The following is a 19,604-nucleotide window of genomic DNA, read 5'->3' on the forward strand; positions in this document are numbered from 1 at the left end:
TAAGCAACAATTAGTAATGTTAAAGGTACAAAAGTGATTATTCAGTAATTTGTGTAACTTTTCTTTACACCTTCATCGGTTTTTGGGGTTTCCCAATTCGGAAATCAAATTAATTCTACATAAATGAGACAGACAATATGTATAATAAATAAATACAGTTCTACAATTATTAACATTTTTTATTTACATGTATACTTATAATTATAGAAATAAATACATTTAAATATAAAATTACACAGTTCCAGTCATAATGTTCTTAACATTATTTAAAAATTGCCTAAAATGAAATAACAATAAATACAACATATTAACATTGTTACATATTACACTTACTTTGAACAAATTGGATCTCCTGGCACATAAAATGGATTGGCTACTATATCTGCATACTCGGAATGTAGTTTTCTGAACATCTAAAATCAATATGTTTTTATATCAAAAAAAATTATTTATACCAAACTTACAGATCTAATTTCATTATCCCTAAGTGATGTGTTTGTTGAATCCACAACTATTATAAATTTAATTTTTGTATTAGTCACATATCCATATCTATGGGTTTGTTCAGGAAAAGATTAGTGGTTTGAAATCAAAGTTGAATACTGATATAATTATGAAAGGATACATTCTGTGTGTTTCCAGGGAATATAAAATTCCTAAAAATAAATCCCTGGCGTCGGTTCCTCCTTTGGTTGTTGTTGTTAATTTTTCTTCTACAACATCTAATGATGATAGAACTTTATATTGGAAGCTGAGTTCTTCATCTGGATTTAGACAGGCAAAAAATTTAGGCGAGTTCTATAACACAAATCATATTACTGATTAATGATAAGAAATTATTTTTTTACAATTTTCTATAATGATGTCCAAGGTTCGTTAAAATTTAATTTAATTAAATTAATTAATTAAATGTCATGTTTCCTTATTGGTCAGAAGAAAATTGATGGTAAATAAAGTACGGCCTTTTCTAACATTATTAACAATTGATTATTTATTAAACGATTTTTAATTTATATTGTTGTTTAATCGTCCGTTTAACATAATTAGTAGTTAATTTGATTATTCAAAATAAACCAGTCTGATACGCCACTGAGTAATTATGTCAAGATAGGTGGCGTAGACTAGGCTATGGCAGCCTTTTGGAGATGGTTTGATCGGTCTAAAAGTTTTGTTTTCCATTGTTTACCTCAACCGACACAAATGTGGGAGAATGTTTTGGTGAAATCGTACAGTGTTCTCCGTGTCCGGTAGATACTGTGTAATAAACTTACATCTTTTCCAATAATTGCTACACAAACTGCCATGTTTACATTCATTCCATGACTATTGTGACAGTTGACGCAGGAGCTCTCTACCGACGAAACATTAAGGTTAATTTTAAACGTTGGCGGGGAATATGACTGAGGAACCAAGATCTCGTAGGTCCAACGAAAAAGCTTTTGTAAGGTTTATAAATGGAACCGAAAGGGATATCGACATTATATGGATAAATTTTGTGGGTGAATACATCAGGTACAATGTATTATCCAAAGGCACTTACTTAGATGCCAATACGTACAAGTATCATCCATGGATTGCTGTTGACTCAGAAACTAAGGACCGACTGCTTATAGGAAATTCATTTGTTTATAATCCGAGAACGACAAGAGAATACTTACAAGAAAGATTTCCTGGCAGGGTGATTCCAGAAAACTTTGAGACTAGAGTTAAAGTTTATATTACACTACCGCTTTATAGTTTAAGACAGAGATGTCTACTGGCTTTGAGGAAGCAAATTGACAATACAGAAAAGGTGGATTCTTTAGGGCTGCCAAATGTGCTAAGTGCTGACTTAAAGACAATGATCGACCAAAAACATGTACAAATAACACGTTTCAATTTTGACGTTTGAAGAACACCTGTTATCATGAATAAGTTTCATGTTTAAATTGATATTTTATACAGAAATGTGATTACGTTGTTAATATGAATAATACACGCAACTTGTGTATATTTATGTATTGAATTTTTTAATATTATAGTTATGAATAAAATATTTTCGTAAATCTTTGATTCATTTATCCCTACTGCGTTTATTCATCTTAAATTAGTTCAAGAATTACTAGATATAGATGTAAATATCAACTATTGCTCTAAATTTGTAATAAATACACAATATCATATTGGAATACTATTAATTACTAAATAATCATAATTATCATTAATAATTTTTATTTGTAATACATCCTGTATCAATTGCTTGAAAATAATAAAAACAATTTCTTAAAAATATATTTTATTTGTACGATCACAATATTTAATGATTTACGTCACTATACAAAGAAAGTAATAATTTAAAAATTGTTTATATAATTTACAGCCTGGAAAATGCAATAAATATTCCATAACATTAAATATATAACTACCTCATTTGCTAATAATAAGTTAAAAAATTTACAAATCAATTTACTTTGTTGGTCGTCCTATTTTTCCAATACTGGCATTTTTATGTACAAAATAAATTAACAAAAATATGTATATGTATAAAGTATGATCATAATGTACAAAAAGTCAATTATATAATTAATATAATCCAATAAAGCTTGTATTGTAATACAACATGGACTTAATTATAGATTATCGTCTGTATTACAAATACACTGGGAATGATAAATTTAGGGATTTTGGAATCCTTTGGGATTGTTCTTCTGCCAGTTCCAAGTATCTTTGCACATCGCCTTTATATCCCGTGTTGCTGTCCAATTCAACTCGTTCCTGGCAAAAGTGGCATCTGCATAACAAATGGCGATATCTCCTTCTCTTCTTGGAGCCAACTCGTACTTGATCTGCTTGCCTGATGCTTCAGAGAAAGCCTTGATCATTTCCAGTACAGAGTAGCCTCTACCTGTACCCAAATTATACGCCTTCCAAGAATGGAACGATGGGTTCAACATTTTTTCAAGTGCCTTCAAGTGACCTATTGCCAGATCTGTGATATGAATGTAGTCCCTGACTCCAGTTCCATCTGGGGTTTCATAATCAGATCCAAATACTTTTAGTTTTTCTCTACGACCTACAGCAACCTGAAAACCAAACATTTTGCTTAAAATCACGGTATTGTTTCATTTTTGGTAATTTTTTACCAGCAAATTAATTTTGAAATACTTATTTGTATTTTTATTTGCTAGTGTATATTAAAGCAAAATTATTAATGATACTGAGGTATATAATTGCTTATAGTATGTTCTGTTAATGACTTATCATAAAATTTTTTGATCTAGATATATTTATTATAAATGTTATCAATAAATATTACTTCATATATTATAAATTATATTATTCTTTGAACCCACACTCAAATTTATCTGATCATCAGTAAAACTGTATCTACATTAATTTAATAATCGTCTTCCGCAAAACCCCCCGTAGAAAAAACATCGCTCTAAAGAAACAATTTGAAAATGCAATTAATAATTACCTGAGAAATATATGGCATTAAATTATTAGGAATTCCTGCGGGATCTTCACCGATGAGTCCAGATTCATGAGCTCCAACAGGATTGAAGTACCTGAGCAATACAACTTTCCATTCCTAAAAATATTAGAAAATTAATATACTTATGAAATTAAAAAAAATATTGTTACGAAATAATACAAAAAATGCATATTTTGAATTATGAAACATTGACTTTTAGAATTTTTGATTATTTCATGAAGGTTAATGATATTTAAATATGATTGAATAGTTATTTACTTTTTAATTGTTGTTGTTAACGACAATGTGTCGTTTATGGATAAGGTTAAAGGCAATATAAAAGTATATAATAAAAAAAATTTAAATTTGTGCTGAGTGTTTTTAGAGATTTTAGTTATAAATTATATTTATATATTATTATATTATTTATTCTTTTAAATGTTTTACTGATTCTGTCCAGATAACACCAAATAATCTCAATCTCACTACATTTTCTGTTCATACATGCATGTCCTGGATGATTTTAAGTGCCTTATGTATTTATTTAGCAAACACGCACTTAAGATATAAATTAATAGCTAATTTGTTCAGCGGCAACTATTCATTTAACAAAGTATGTCTTCTAATGAATACATTATTTAAATTAATGCCATTAACATCCTGCATTCTTTTCGTGTTGTTTTTCAGGACATTTACCAAAATAAGATGAAACGTATACGTTTTTACACGTTAAGAAAGGTCAATATTTGAATAAATTATTTTGCATAGTCATATTTGATTAGAAAAATAAAAGTACAAGTACTTTAAATGTGTTGTTAATTGTTATTTTATTGACAAAATTGCTTATCTGATTAATTTGCTTAGTTACTACTTTGTGAATTGTTCTATAAATTAAGAGTTTTTCTGAAAATATAGATAAGATTATTTCATGTTACTACAATAATACATTAAGATTTTAATCAGCCCATGTTTAATCAGTTGAAATACGAAGAAAAATATGTATACCTAAACTCACAATCGTTTATTTTCTTGCTATAAACCAGACATTAAAACGCTAAAAATATATCTTATGACTTCCAAGAATATTTGCTTATTTATAAAAGCCGCTTCTGTAACTAATTAACTGGTACATATTTTTTCAGTATTAACAGAGAGATTTGTTTATTGTTCAAAGAACATAGTACAGTTTACATTTTTAAAATTGAGGATAATTGTGCGTGACATAACAAGCAATTCATATTTATAAAATTATATAAACATTAGCAAGAGAATTTTCACCTACGATGGAAGACAAGGTCGAAAATGTGATAATGAGCATAATCTATAACGTAAATTGTTAAATATTTCGGTACGCTGCGTAATTCTATCGAAAACAAGGGGTTCAGTATCATGTTATTCAATAAATTTAGTAAAACAATAACAAATACACTATCTGGTCAATCAATAAACTTGACTAGGTCATTTTAATTCAAAATATTTACATTTTCTAAGTATTAGTGCATATTACATGATATATTTTTTATATAATAAAAAGAATTACGGCATTCAGTTATTTATTACATAGACACTATGTGTGTATGTATATATAAATTTATCTTTATTATTGACGTTCTAATATAAAATGTGACACACTTAAAACATGATGCACTTTCAAATAAGAGTATGTCAACAGATATAATCTTTTATCAAACTACTTGCGAACCAGTAATATCAGTAGAAATAATAATTGTATACGGTTAAAAAATTACGACCGACTTTAAATTTTTGGCAAGAACGTTCTAAATAATTTAATTCGGTAGTCTCATTACCGTTATATAACACGTGGGAATCTCTACGTGAATTTTGTTTATATTTAATCGAATGTAAAATAGAAGATAGGCGCCGTGACGTAATACGGCAACGTGGACAAAACACAGATGGTTCATGCTTTCTCTATTGTTAAATAATAAATTGGCCGACACGAAATACAAATCGTTTTGTACCGACCTCAACAGATATTAAAATAATTATTGCTTTAGAATTATACAACATGTACAAATTTCAAATGAGTTTTCACACTAGATTTAAGTATCGTAAAATGGCGATGTTATATAGGGTTTTATTTTCCATAAAACATGAGCTTAGTTATAAATGATTTGAAACATGTCTCAAGCAATAATTGTATAATTTCCGTGACATCTTGTAGTTGTGTAAAAATATGGTGTAGCATAATTAACATGCGATGTGCTGCTGTTGTTCTTATTTATGTTATTTAAATATTTAACCGATAAATATGTACTTTTGTTATTTTAAATTTTGTGGTCGAATAAATTAACGTATTGACGTTGATCGAAACGTGTTTTAGTCATATTTCGATACTCATTATTAAAGGATATCCTTTACCTACATAATGAATCTTAAATTACCTATTGGCGTAAGTAAAATTATGATTTTTGACGGTCAGCAGAATCATGATTAACGGTAAAACAACATGTATAATTTATGACAGATCAATTGGAAAAATTTGTTTATTTTTAATATTATCAGTCATAAAGTTAAGTAATGTATAGCTTTATTTTATGGGATATAAAGTATTATTTGATAAAAACAATAAAGTTAAATGTGTGATATAAAGTCCCAGAATGAATTATGAATGAATTTAATTTTTTTATCTATGCAAATTAATTATGTAAAATTTTTGAATAATTGGATTAAATCTAATAAGATCAACTACTTTAAATACTCAAGGAAATATGCCAAAAACTGACATAATTTAGTGATGTAACTTGTAAGAAATGACTCAGAAATCAATTAATACAAATGATTCATCTCATGAGAAACAGCTTAAGTAAAGAACTTGAAAATTACTTACAGGATCTGAAGCACACACATCTTTAAGAATTTCTTCAACAAAGTATTTGGTTTTTCCATAAGGATTTGTGCAGCCTTGACCAGTTGGATGATCCTCTGTTATTGGTAGAAACTGTGGGTTTCCATACACTGTGGCCGATGAAGAAAACACTAAACTTTTAACACCATTTTTGGCCATGACCTGTAATAAATTAACACTGTCAAAAAATATACAATTAAATTAATTTGAAGCTTATACCTCAAAAAGTGTGCTTGATCCAGCAATGTTATTTTGGTAATAAGTTAAAGGAATTTGCACTGATTCGCCAACAGCCTTTAAAGCAGCAAAATGAATGACCGAGTCAATTTTGTGCTAAAACAAAGCAACTCAGTTAGTAAGGTAACAAAATCAAATTAATTAACTTACAAGTTTGAACACTTTGTCCAGTGCTTCCTTATCCCTGATATCCACATTATAAAAAGTCACTGCCTCACCGGTAATCTTTTCAACCCTCTTAAGGGACTCTGGTTTCTCATCATTGCCTTTAGCATAGCTATTGACTAAATTATCAATAGCTATTACTGAATAATTGTTGTTCAACAATTCAACTACGGTGTGAGACCCCACATAACCAGCTCCACCAGTGACCAAAATTGTACTATTTCCCTTCATTTTTTCATGGGTTACCCACCACCTAAAAGCACCAAGTTATGTGCGGCGTTAAAACATCGATCTCACTAGTGCTCACTTACCTTACTTTGTTAAGTACCCAAGCGGTATTACACCATAATATACGAGCGCGAATGCAAATGAACATTTATATAGTACAGATAGCATTTTATCAGTTAGTTATGCTTATCTATTGTATAAACCAAACAGTTCAAAAACGTACCAAATTGTATACGTCAACTGTTGAGCAGTGATTTTCTGCAAGAACACGTTTTGCAGATGAAGGACAGAACTGCACTAATCTTCAACATTTTATCGATTTTCACCTATCCAATTGGACGATAAATACATTGATAACACTGTCATTTTCAAGATTTTTGATTGATTTGAAATACAATAGAATTTAAATAAGCGGCCCTTGACTCCCGATAAACGAAGAACCGAATTGGTCACGCAGTGGTGGAGGCAACGGAACTGTGCTGGGTATCGATCCATACGGTCCGTTTGGACTTGGGTATCGATTCGGCCGAACTGGTTTTACGTTATTTCGCTCACGTCCACACAAATGTTAAGAACCGATTTTCATGTAATAGGCATCATCCTATTGGTAAAACATTCTTGAAATACAAATAATTAGTAATGTCTAGTAAATTAAGTAGTAAATTTTGCATTGTGGGATGTATTTTTTGAGTTCAATTAACTTCAGTTACTTAATATAATAAAGTATATATGTAAAAATAAGTAAGAGTATCAAATCTCTATAAAAGAATTTATTGATTTATGTTTTTGAAAAGTGTATTTGATGATTGGAAAAGCGATAACTTATTCCATAATATTTTCGTCATACCAGTATAAATAATTAGTTAAGTAGATGCAATAACAAAATATTATTGAACATCTTTTCTTACGCTGATATAAATATGTTTATCTTAATTATGATTATATATATATATATATATATATATATATATATATATATATATATTTATATATTATTTATAATTTTCTATTGAATATTTTAATTAATGATTTTGATTTTTTTTAATAAATTGAGATTATCTTATACAATAACTTGTTTAATTAATTACTGTTAATATGTTAATAAATATTTTTTATTATACGAGACAGTTAGTAGAAACAATTACTATAAATCATTAAACGTATTTATCTTAAATATTTAAACATTTTATCTTAAATAATAATGGTTATTGCTAGTTAATAATTTTTATCAATTAAGTCTTTAAAACATCGTATATTAAACATTTTTTCAGTATATTGATTGAATTATTTACATATGTAATTCTGCATAAGTGAAAATAAAATTTGTATATTATTTTGTCCTATTCTAATATGTGCTTTTAAATAGGGCAGTGAAAACATTCAGACATTTAACTAAATGTAATTTTTTGTTTTCCTTATTTAAAATATTAAAAAGAAAATGAATCGATCTTTTTATTTAGCAAAAAATATTTATTAAATATATATATATATATATATATATATATATATATATATATATATATATATATATATATATATATATAAATAATTTACTTGATAAAGTAATAATGAAACAAAAAATGTCTGTTTAAAACTAAACATTGAAATGAAATATTTATAATATTGCAAGTATTTATTTAAATTTAATTTTACATTGTCCTTCAACTGCATATTAAAATGTGATAAGATAAACGTTCATTTGGTAAGTTTTTGTTTTGTTTGCTGTTGAATTATAATTGTTTTGACAAATTTAACATGTAAATTTATTTTAGGATACAGGCGATAGCTACGCCACTGTTAGAAACGTTACATCGAAATGTCGATGAACGATTTTATTCGATCTAACCATAGAAAATTTAACCTTATTGACTGAACTTGACATCTGGAGACTTACCCTAATTTGCAAAATATTTCGCAATAATAAATTTAAAGGTTGTTGTTAAATCGTCACAAATTACAGCGATAATACCGCCCAGGATAATTACTTACTGAGTAAGTGGATGTGATAGTGTACGCATTCGTTCCATAATGTGTGCTTGTTTGTTTACAGTACAAATGCCTAGAAGAGGTAGAGTCAAAAAAGAAGGTCCGGAATCGGGGGAGGATTCCGATGAGTATCGCAAAAGGAGGGATAGAAATAATTTGGTAAGTTTTTGCATTACAATATATTATGCATGTCTAATCTAAACATATACATATTCAGTGTAAAAATAAATGCATAGTGTACAATATTACAAGTGTTTGCAGTGTTTACAATGTTCAAATTTAATTTTAATTTGCTTTGTAGGCAGTAAAAAGGAGTAGAGTAAAATCAAAGCAAAAAACACAGGAGACCTTGAACAGGGTGAATGAACTGAGGAATGAAAACACAGTCTTGGAAGAAAAAGTTAAGACGCTGACCAAGGAGCTGGGATTCCTCAAGGAACTGTTTTTGGCACATGCATCAAACAATGTGGATTCATCGAAATTTGAAGGGGTCGACTTGCAAAAATTACTTGCAGATGATTCTGCTCCAAATTAATAAAGTTTGTGTTTAATATGTTACACTCACTAGTTCTGTGAACAATATTGTGTAATTATGAAATCTGTTGTCATTTATATGAGTTGATTATGATATATCCTTTAATAATATTATGATTGTGAAACTTTAATTTTAAGTATTATGTTTGATATAGTCCTTTAAGTAGTAGTATAGGTATTTAGTGAATATAAAAGCTTTATATGTATATTTTATATTTATGAGAAGTAGTTTTATAATTGTAATTATTGTGAAATGATTATTGTGTATCAAATTTTGAACTAGTGAGTGTAAACTGTAGTGTATTTGTTAGTACAAACTTAAAAACACAAATTTTATTCACCCACATAAAAGGTATCAATTAAATTGGGATTGTGATAAATATATTTATGTTATAATGTGTATGAATTTAATTTTATAATTCTAATTGTTTTATATATGCAGGACCACTGTATTATTTTTAATAAATTTGTTAAAAACTATGAAGTTATACTTACACAATTTTAACCTTGATCATTCTTCTCAGATGTGTTATATTAATACTTGATGTCTGCCAGACAAGACATTTCAATAGTTAAGTTGACAATAAATTTTAAAACTGCCAAAAATCAATTATTAAAATTTAAATTGTTCCTGAACAACTGATTTTGTTTTAAAACCAGACATTTACATGCCAAACTTAATTATTAATTTAGACAATAATAATACAACCATTATTTTTTATTTATTATTTATTATTCTTATTGTCAAATATTAACTTTTATAATTGTTTTTAATGTATTGCAATATTTGGTACAGGTAATCTCTGTTGTCAGTCTCAGATGCACAATTAAGATCAAGTACAATACCTTTTTCAAATTGTTTAATAGATAGGACAAATTTAAAAAATACTCCTTCACTGGCTTCACTGCTTTCTGATGATAACCTCAGCTTCTTAAACAATGAGCCCTCCAGATTTTCTTCTCTTCCTCTTTTATGACTGTCACTATGGTCTTCCACAGGAGGATTATTATTATGTGTAATTTCTTCCATTTCAAGTTCATTGCTGCTATTTAATCTTTTCTCAGTTCTTCTTTTCCTTCTTTGATTTGACCAAGTATTTGAAAATGCGGTGACGTAATATCTTAAGTTTACTTTATTTCTTGAGACTTCTTCACAAGAGAAGTGTAAAGTTTTAAACATGTCCATTATCTTATCAGTTACAATATTTAAACTATTGTCATGAACAGATTCTAATGGTATAACATGAGTTACTGGTGGTTTTGGCTTACTTTTCAGGAAAGCCAATTTTACTGGGTCCGTTACTTTCCTTAAATCAATGTTCTCAAAGGTCCAAGCAAGTCCCCATCTAGTGGTGTTACCTTGGCAGAATTCAGATTCTTTGAAACTATGCACCTCTAATTCTCTAAGTAGTTTTTTCAATGGGGCAATACTACTTTTATGCCCTATCATTGTTGTATATATTGCTACTTTATTACCTAACATTTTACTTTCATGCATAAGTTTAGCAATAAATTCAACTTCACCTCCTTTAGAGACGACTTCGTTTTCTGTGGCGCAAAACGCGTTTTTAGGATGTGGCCTATTCCTTGTCCTTGCTTTAAAAAAGGGATGCAGTTCCTTTGGACTGGAAAAGAATGGAGGGTTGCACATGCAGAAGTCGAACTTCCCATCACCCACAACATTCATGATCAAGTTTTCATTTTGAACATGAACAATGCTAATTAAATGTTCCAAACTGTTTCGTTTTACGTTTTCTGTAGCAACTGCTACACTCTCTGAATCCAACTCAGTAGCAACAAATCTCCATGAATTTTTCTTTGCACCCAACAGCGGATAAACACACGACGCTCCAGTGCCTATATCAATGCCCTGTATGGTTTTCCTTTTATCTGCAAACAGTTGTAATAAGTCCTCAATCCATAAAATATAGTTTAATCGCAATGGTATTGTTGGTATTAATTTGTTTAAAGGAATATGCACATCCAAGTTGAAATCCTTCTTTAGCAGCACGCAGGAAAGCGCCCGCAACGATTCCAAATTTTTAAAGTCGAGCGACACCTTTCCAGTGAAGTCTTGTTGGACGAATTTTTGAAATTCGGGAAAATCCAATGCCAGTTGCTTAAAATTCGGCGGTGATTTGTAGATATTTCGTGGATGCATATATTTATTCATCGACATGTTGTCGGTGTTAATTTACAGTTCATTCACGTACCGTAACACGTTTTAACAACTTTTTTTGATGCGAAAAAACCTGTTAAAATAGTGCGAAATTCAAACGTTTAAAGTAGGTTATGTTTTTATTCCTCAGTTGTGGTTATGCAACCACGTTTCTTTATTAGTGGTTTGGTTGCATACATATTAAAATTTGGTTTGTGTGCAAGCACAAACCGTTTCTACTTTTAATGAAGTGTGGCACATAAGAACATAAGAAAATTGAAAAAACGTTAAGCACAAAGTGGAAGTACAATAATATAATTAAGCAGACAATTAACAAAGGATCATATTTCATGTGTAAGGAAAAAGATAGTGATCTCGAAAGAATATAAAAATTACACGGTGAAAGTTTAATTTGACGAAATTATTTAGAAGATGCCATTCTTTCGTTTTAAAAAAATTCACAGTGGACTGTATACGAATTATGTATATTTTAATTATTGTATTTTCTCATGATATTTGTATGTAATCTGAACAGTGTTTCATAATGTGAATGTTAATGCTAATAACTTTTATTTATTTATATAGACATCTCCTTTCTATCATATTGGTGACGAAAATGTTTATGTGTCCAATCTTCTTAATCAAGTTTCATCACGTTTTAAAAAAATATGATTGTATTTTACACTTAATATTTAAAAAAATAAGTCACAGTTCTGGTAAATAAAGAAGAAATAATTGGAAACAGTTGAGATAGGTGAGTTTAGGTTGTTCTATGGTTAAGAGTACAATACAATAGCTTTATTGTGTACATAATTTATTGTGGGTAGTAATTAATTTACTGATATATATATATATATATATATATATATATATATATATATATATATATATATATATACTACTTTTATATATATATATATACTACTTTTATATATATATATACTACTTTTATATATATATACTACTTTTATATATATATATATATATATATATATATATATATATATATATAAAAGTAGTTTTTACTATTAATACTTCCTTATTTAAATGATTAGGATCAAGTACATATCTTATTGTTTTATAGTTAGGACAAATCTATAAAAATACTTCACTGCTTTCTGATGTTAACCTCAGCTTCTTAAGTCTTCCAGATTGTCTTCCCGTATTCTTGTATGGCTATCAATACGGTTTTCGTCAGGAGGATTACTATTATGAGGAATTTCCTCCGTTTCAAGATCATTGCTGCTATTTAATTTTTTCTCAGTTCTTTCTACTCCTTCTTTGTTTTGACCAAGTATTTGAACAGGCGGTAACCTAATATCTTAAATTTACTTTAATTCTTGAATTTACGTTGTTCTATGGTTCAGAATAAATATGTGAACTAAAATAGCTTTATTGTGTACATAATTTATTGTGGAGTGTAATTAATTTACTAATATTTATAAAATTAGTTTTTATTATTAATACTTCCTTATTCAAATGAATTATCTACAATGTTGTGCATTAACACTAATGACATCAAAATTCGCATATACCTTAAAAATTAACCCTGAATTATCTGCGCAGAATAAAATTTATCATGGCAATCAATCCCGAATAGATTTACGTGTGTGAATTTTCTTAAAAATCGTAATCGCTTGCCGTCCAAGGTTTTGGTCACAATCCTAAGGTCAGTTCCATAAGACAATAGCGATCAAGACTTTTAGTATTCCTGGATTAATAGTTCGCTTAAACTCTCAAGTACGGCTGTTTCTCCGTGGTTAATTGATATCAATGATTTTAGCCGTGACTATTTCCTGAACTGACATCTTACTATTTGCATAGAATTTATCTTTAATTGAATTGTTAAGATCTAACACCATCTAGATCCGTTTAAAATTTATTAGTTTGTAGGTACAACAGATAAGGAGGATAAACGTCACGCTGCATAGTTAAAAAATTAAAATATAAAAAGAGAAATCAAGTTCAAATAATCAAAAGTACTTGGTATAATTTTGAATTTCTGGTAAATTAAATTAAAATTCAAAAAACCCACAGTTAAATGTGTTACTCATCTTATTTAATATTCTAATCGAGTTTTAGAAAAGGCTAATTAAATGATCTAAACAGTCATATTAAACGTACAAACTATTAGATTGCAATCTTGCCATCTATTCATAAGAACGTGACAACCATACAGATAAAAGTAGGTAAAAAAATTATCATCAATTTGTTGTATTTCATGAATACCTATGTAGCCTTCATACTTTTTTTCAGAGAAAAGTTGCAAAACAAAATTCGTACTTTCCTATCCTTTTCAAATGTGCCTCCTGTGGGTATTATTCGTTTAAATGCTCGTTATGTTTGTTTAATTACAAATGTAACGAGTCCCTGACTTTTTGGAACAAAAACCCACTAAACGCAGAATAAACAAACAACTTTATTGTAAATTGGAGTTTACAATTATCACAGATTTACCAATATTCACGATTTTTTCCTTGTAGCCTTTATTCCACGAATTTATAAATTTAGCGTGATGGAAAATCAAACATTTATATAATTTGGATCAACAGATTGACTAACCAATTTCACTTAGAGCAAACGTGACTATTTGTCAAAGCTATACAATGCAACTTTCTATTATTTTCAATGGATGCATTTTTGTTTACAAAGTTCACTTGTACGTATGTTTTTTTTAAATATTTTTAAATGTTATATAAATATTTTTAAAATTTTTTGCTCACATTATTTCCGTTTTCACTTTTCGATTTGTTTTGATGTTTATTTTTACATCTAGCAGATCTTATTTATCTTCTACATGATAATTTATGTCTTATTGTTTGTATATCCTATTATATACATGCATATGTATATTGTAATATTAATTTTCACGCAAGATCTTGTCAGTACTTACTGTTTGCGGTGTAGATACACATGTACTGACATTTATTTATGTAAATAAATTTAGTCTATTGTATTTAATTTCAATGTTGTAAAAATCTTTAGAAAGTAACTTTTGTTAGTGTATTTCATCATAGAAAATACACGTTTTGTTTTGACATGTTTTCAATGTATTTTTGGAAGTTGTAAGAAAATTTAACATTTTAGACGGTTGAAATTTAGGTGAATGGCCATCTGCACTTAGGTATATATCACCTAAAATTTATAAACTAGTGTTGAATTTGTGCCAATAATAATACAAAACATACATTCAGTATTTCTCTATTTGTTGTTGCGTATTCTTCTTTCACATTAATACATTTGAAAGTAAACCTCGCATTTCATAATAGTCTAATATAACATTTAATTCGCCAGATGTAAACAATTACTGATGGTGCTCGTATTGTTTTTCAATTCTATTCTGACTGACAAAAGTTATATATTAATATCTGCAATGAATCAATCATGTATATAGAATTGCACATGTTGTCTGTTTCAATGAAACAATAGCTTCATTCAAGAAGTCTGAAAAATCGTATGTGTTCCCATAATAATAGTTATTATGTGCACATGCCGAAGTTTACAACATACTTTGGAACAAAAAAATACATTTTGTAAATTAAATGGATATCTTTAACTAATGAACTGAGCAAGAGCGGCTAATTTTGGAAATTGGTGGCCTCAGATGTTAAAACCTAAGCTACTAAAATATTCATTTTAAAGGAAAAAAACTTCAGACAAAAGTCAGACACTAAAAATCAATGTAATTAAGTTTTTTAGGTCAGTAATTTTAGATTATATGATCATTACTGACGAACACAGTCTTATGGTTATTGATATTCATATTCGTAAATAATATATGAGATTTAAAAAATAAACAAATACGTACTTATTTTATAATCACTTCACCCGGAAAAATATACAGCATTATTAACTTTTATGACAGGTCGACCTTAGTTTATATATCTGGAACACCATCAATACTTAAGGAAGCAATAACATATTAAGTATCTTTGTTTTAAATGTTAATTAATTAATTTTGCAAAAACAATTGTTAAAAATTCATGTAATTTAAGCATCAATTAAATATTAATAGTAAATCTGCGCGTGTCTCAGATTTAATTGACCACTTGTTTCCATTGCTGATTCGAATTAAATTATTTAATTATTCAGCTTACCTAAGAAACTTGGCGGAATACAGAAGACGTTGTTTACGGATCTTTATTAAGCTACTAAAAATATAAAATGATACATGGAAAAAGTATTTTCTTCAATTATTTTGCCACCTCTAAGGTTCACTTCAAAGTTTAGATCTGGCACTCAAAACTATTAGTCAAATGGAAACGTCTCTCCATATTTCAACTGTGTTGAACAGTTTATGTAGGTGTACATCAAGATCGATGGCGGATGCGCCTTATCAGTTAATTTGTTGAAATCGTAATTGACATGTCAATTGATCTTGTTCAGGGTTACCGATCGCGCGATAATTTCCTACCGACAATGGTTCTAACCTTTTTTGGGATAAAGCATCAGACAAATTAAGCAGTAAAGTGATGCGTTGAATAAACATGTCGTTTCGTATGCATAGGACTAATTGCAAGGTTTTAAACGTTCGATTGATTTACTGCGCAATCTTGACATTTTACGATATTTCAAATCGCACTTTTTTTTATTTGCGAAGCTTTTAAGATTCATTGCGCAGTGCCACGTACGAGGTTATAATTCATTTATTGTTATTTATAACGGAATTGTTTTGAACTTTCTATTTACATGTTTATAAAACCGAAATTTTATTATCCAATTTGGAATTGTAGCATTTATTATAAAAAAAAATTAAATAAATTAATAATAAACGAAATTAATATACATAAGTAAAATTATGTGGCCATTAATTATGCGCATTATGAAATTTAGGATAATCACTCTGGACATTAATAATAATAAAAAATAAAATATGTAATAGGTGTGATGTACGTAAAATAAAAAAAGAAAGTTTATTAAGTTACAACAAACAAATGCAACACGAATTTGACATAAGTTCTATTGAATGGTAATATAATTGAGAAAAAATTGTTTTAATAATCAGATAATGATGGAATAATAGATCATTGTATCATTTCTCGAGATCATTGCAATTAACAAATTATGCAAAATAGCAATCGATACATGCTTTTGTGTTGTTGAAAGTAGACGTTAAATAGGCACACTGTATTATAATGCTCACTTTAGTTTGAGAGATATTCAAACAAATAGGGTTCAATACGATCAATTAAAATTTCACATGCATATAATTACCGGTTGTAATATCACTTGTAAATGTAGGTATTGCCTTGTTGCATAAGATCATATCTGCATTGTTATGCCGAAAAAGGCCCTATATTATATAAGTTAATGTTTTAAGGTATTATTGTTTATCTAATTCAATAAAGAAATATGACCGTAACTAACGATCTACATAATCTGTTTATGGCTTTTTTCAAAGATATTCATTAGCTTCGAGGCACTGTTTATGGTTTAACGACGAGCTCTTCAAAATAGTCGTCAACCACAAACTCTACCTCCTTAAAATCAACGAGTTTTTTACAACCGTCCCATTTTTACAGTTTGGAAAATAATTCGAGGGAACTATCTCTGGATTGGGAAAGTACTTCGAACTATTATTATTCATTAATTTTGGCAGTTGCAGTAACAGATGTGTGAAACGTTATAATATCCTGATGGAACAATACTTTCTTCTTCGCCAAATGCAACGGTTTTTTCTTAATTTCATGATTCGAACGCCGCAATACTCGCCGTTGATCGTTTTTCCCTCGAAGATAATCAGTGAAAACTGACGCCATCACTTTTTCAACAGACGAAACTATTTTCGCCTTCTTTGGAGGTGGTACTCCATTGTTTTGTCTATTCTTTCGTCTCAGAAGTGAAACGTTTGACCAATGTTTCATCTGTTGTTATGAATCGTTACAAAAATTTTATTGTGGCGAAAAATGACCAAAGGCTCGATTGAAACATCCTCACGACGCTGGTTTTGTTCAAATATGAGTAAACAAGGCACCCACCCACTTTTTGAAATGGCTACTGAGTGATCGAACATTCTACACAAAGATCATCTAAATACGTTTTGTGGATTTTCTTAACCAATTCCTGACTGGCGAGGCTTCAACTTCTCTGTTCGTCTTTGCAGCTTGTTCAGTTTGGTTTAAAATCTGCCATCCAATATTTTACTGTTCGAAACAGAAAGGACCAAACACTTTTCAAATGAGAGTATTAAATCACACAACGATTATCAACTTGTAGTCAATATTCACCAAGAAAGTTCACTATTGAACGCTGTAAAATGAGTTCTAATTAATGTAGCGTCTTGAGACTCGAGCTTTTTAAGCTCAAACTCACATTGACTACGTTTGGAATTGCCCTCGTATAATATGAGTGTAAATTTTGGCCATGAGCTAGAAAATGGTGGTGGTTTATTGAATGTTATTGATAGGAATTCAGACGAAAACTGCTGCTAAAATTACCACTACATTAATTAATTAATTTTTATTATGGTGAACGAAACTTAAACAATTTGTGAAGGTTAGATATAGCTGCAATATTATTAAAGTACAGTACGAAATAATTTGCCTTTCAATAAAGATGATTGATATTTGTAATTAAGCACAATCGGAAAATATCTAAACCTCGAATGTTGCCATTATGTTTGACAATCAACCAATGTTAGGTTGTAATTGAATATAAATAGTGCAGCCAAATAGTGTTACTTCGAAAACAAAAAAGAAATAACAACTGCCAAAAATTTCACTTCTCTCAACTGATTCAGACTTCCTTATTGGATAATATTTGACTTATTATCGGACGATCTCCAATATTTAAATCACTTTTACTTATTCCGGTATGTCGTAGGTCGACTGTAGTACCCTTCACCTAGACATTTGAACAATATACCTTAATTATGTATTTTACACACTTTCTTCCAACGCTGGGTCATTGTTTAAGAGGCAGTTTTACAATTCACAATGGAAATACACATAAATCCGGCCATTTGTATTTCTGTCACAATCGTGTGATAACAGCCTTAAATTTATTATGTGTATATTATCCAATCAAAATTTTCACCAGTTGAAAAAACTACTGTATCCATCTGTCGATTTCTATTAATGATATAAAACTTGTCTTTTTATAGAATTAAAATTAAGATGCACAATGTGTTCGGAAGATGCTAATCCGAATTCGATAAGACTTAAATTTTAGTATTAGCGTAATTGGTACGTCTGCGAAAACTAATTACGACATTAATCAAAATGTACCAAACACGTAGTCACGATGCGAATAGCGAATATAATCAATTATAACCGCTTGAATAATGCATTTTAAAGAGGTTAAGGTTGATTATTGCCATTAAAATAATATGATTTGAATCAAATTTATTATAGGTACACCCAAACTGAGGTCCAATAAAAAATACATATTACTAAAAAAGATATTCAAAATTATTCCAATGGGTTTTTACAAAGGTTAAAAGGATCCTTTAGGCAAAAATTATTTAATGCAAACTGCTTATAAATTATTTTATTATTGTATAAAAATTTAAATAAAATTTATTTGATTGATTAAATATTCTAGGATAACTAACAATGTAAAATGTAAAATTATTCAACTGAAGAAAATACAACAAATAAATACAATTTGATTAAAATTTATTATATTTACACCCAATCTGAAGTTCATTCAAAGATTAAAAAAAATTCCTTAGTCAAAATTTATTTACTGAAACTGCCCCCTAAATTAAACATTTTGCTATTATACAAAAATATAAATAAAACTAATAAAATAAGCGAGAATATAATTCCAAAAATTTTTTTTACCAAAATGATTTACGTTTTAGTTTAGTTAAATATTCATTTAATTAACCATTAACACTATACAAGTGTAAACAATCCAAATAACAAGCATGTTAATTTCCCGATACTGTGATTAAGTAATCATGATCGGTGTAAAATAGAATTCCGCTATAACGAGTTCAATTTAATGAGGCTACTAATTGGGGAAATGAC

General features: G+C 28.8%; 4 protein-coding genes across 6 annotated transcripts; 1 reads left to right on the forward strand and 3 right to left on the reverse strand.

The window, feature by feature from the left end:
• Window positions 1-158: 158 nt before the first annotated feature.
• Window positions 159-1,358, reverse strand: LOC109598931 (trafficking protein particle complex subunit 2-like protein). Its single transcript, XM_020014836.2, has 5 exons — window positions 1,272-1,358; window positions 626-798; window positions 465-552; window positions 334-413; window positions 159-277 (listed from the first exon to the last, which is right to left on the reverse strand). Exons 1-5 carry the CDS (start codon window positions 1,314-1,316, stop codon window positions 232-234), a joined length of 432 nt encoding a protein of 143 aa, XP_019870395.1. The 5' UTR covers window positions 1,317-1,358; the 3' UTR covers window positions 159-231.
• Window positions 1,359-2,258: 900 nt separating this feature from the next.
• On the reverse strand, window positions 2,259-10,003 carry LOC109598789 (UDP-glucose 4-epimerase). Of its 3 annotated transcripts, none has more exons than XM_049961741.1 (6): window positions 9,969-10,003; window positions 6,711-6,978; window positions 6,543-6,656; window positions 6,306-6,485; window positions 3,458-3,571; window positions 2,259-3,062 (listed from the first exon to the last, which is right to left on the reverse strand). In XM_049961741.1, exons 1-6 carry the CDS (start codon window positions 9,986-9,988, stop codon window positions 2,655-2,657), a joined length of 1,104 nt encoding a protein of 367 aa, XP_049817698.1. In that variant the 5' UTR covers window positions 9,989-10,003; the 3' UTR covers window positions 2,259-2,654. The 3 variants fall into 3 exon arrangements, with proteins under 3 accessions (XP_049817698.1, XP_019870272.1, XP_019870278.1); XM_020014713.2 differs by lacking the exon at window positions 9,969-10,003 and adding an exon at window positions 7,042-7,390; XM_020014719.2 differs by lacking the exon at window positions 9,969-10,003 and adding an exon at window positions 7,037-7,390.
• Window positions 8,722-9,953, forward strand: LOC109599038 (CCAAT/enhancer-binding protein gamma-like). Its single transcript, XM_020014975.2, has 3 exons — window positions 8,722-8,945; window positions 9,004-9,098; window positions 9,241-9,953. The coding sequence occupies exons 2-3, from the start codon at window positions 9,009-9,011 to the stop codon at window positions 9,472-9,474; spliced, it is 324 nt and encodes a 107-aa protein (XP_019870534.2). The 5' UTR covers window positions 8,722-8,945; window positions 9,004-9,008; the 3' UTR covers window positions 9,475-9,953.
• A 181-nt stretch (window positions 10,004-10,184) lies between the features above and the next one.
• LOC109598942 (U6 small nuclear RNA (adenine-(43)-N(6))-methyltransferase) lies at window positions 10,185-11,730 on the reverse strand. Its single transcript, XM_020014848.2, has one exon. It carries the CDS (start codon window positions 11,650-11,652, stop codon window positions 10,225-10,227), a length of 1,428 nt encoding a protein of 475 aa, XP_019870407.1. The 5' UTR covers window positions 11,653-11,730; the 3' UTR covers window positions 10,185-10,224.
• Between the last annotated feature and the right edge of the window lie 7,874 nt (window positions 11,731-19,604).

This window comes from Aethina tumida, chromosome 1 (assembly GCF_024364675.1).
Source record: "Aethina tumida isolate Nest 87 chromosome 1, icAetTumi1.1, whole genome shotgun sequence".
In the NCBI taxonomy this organism is placed as follows: Eukaryota; Metazoa; Arthropoda; class Insecta; order Coleoptera; family Nitidulidae; genus Aethina; species Aethina tumida.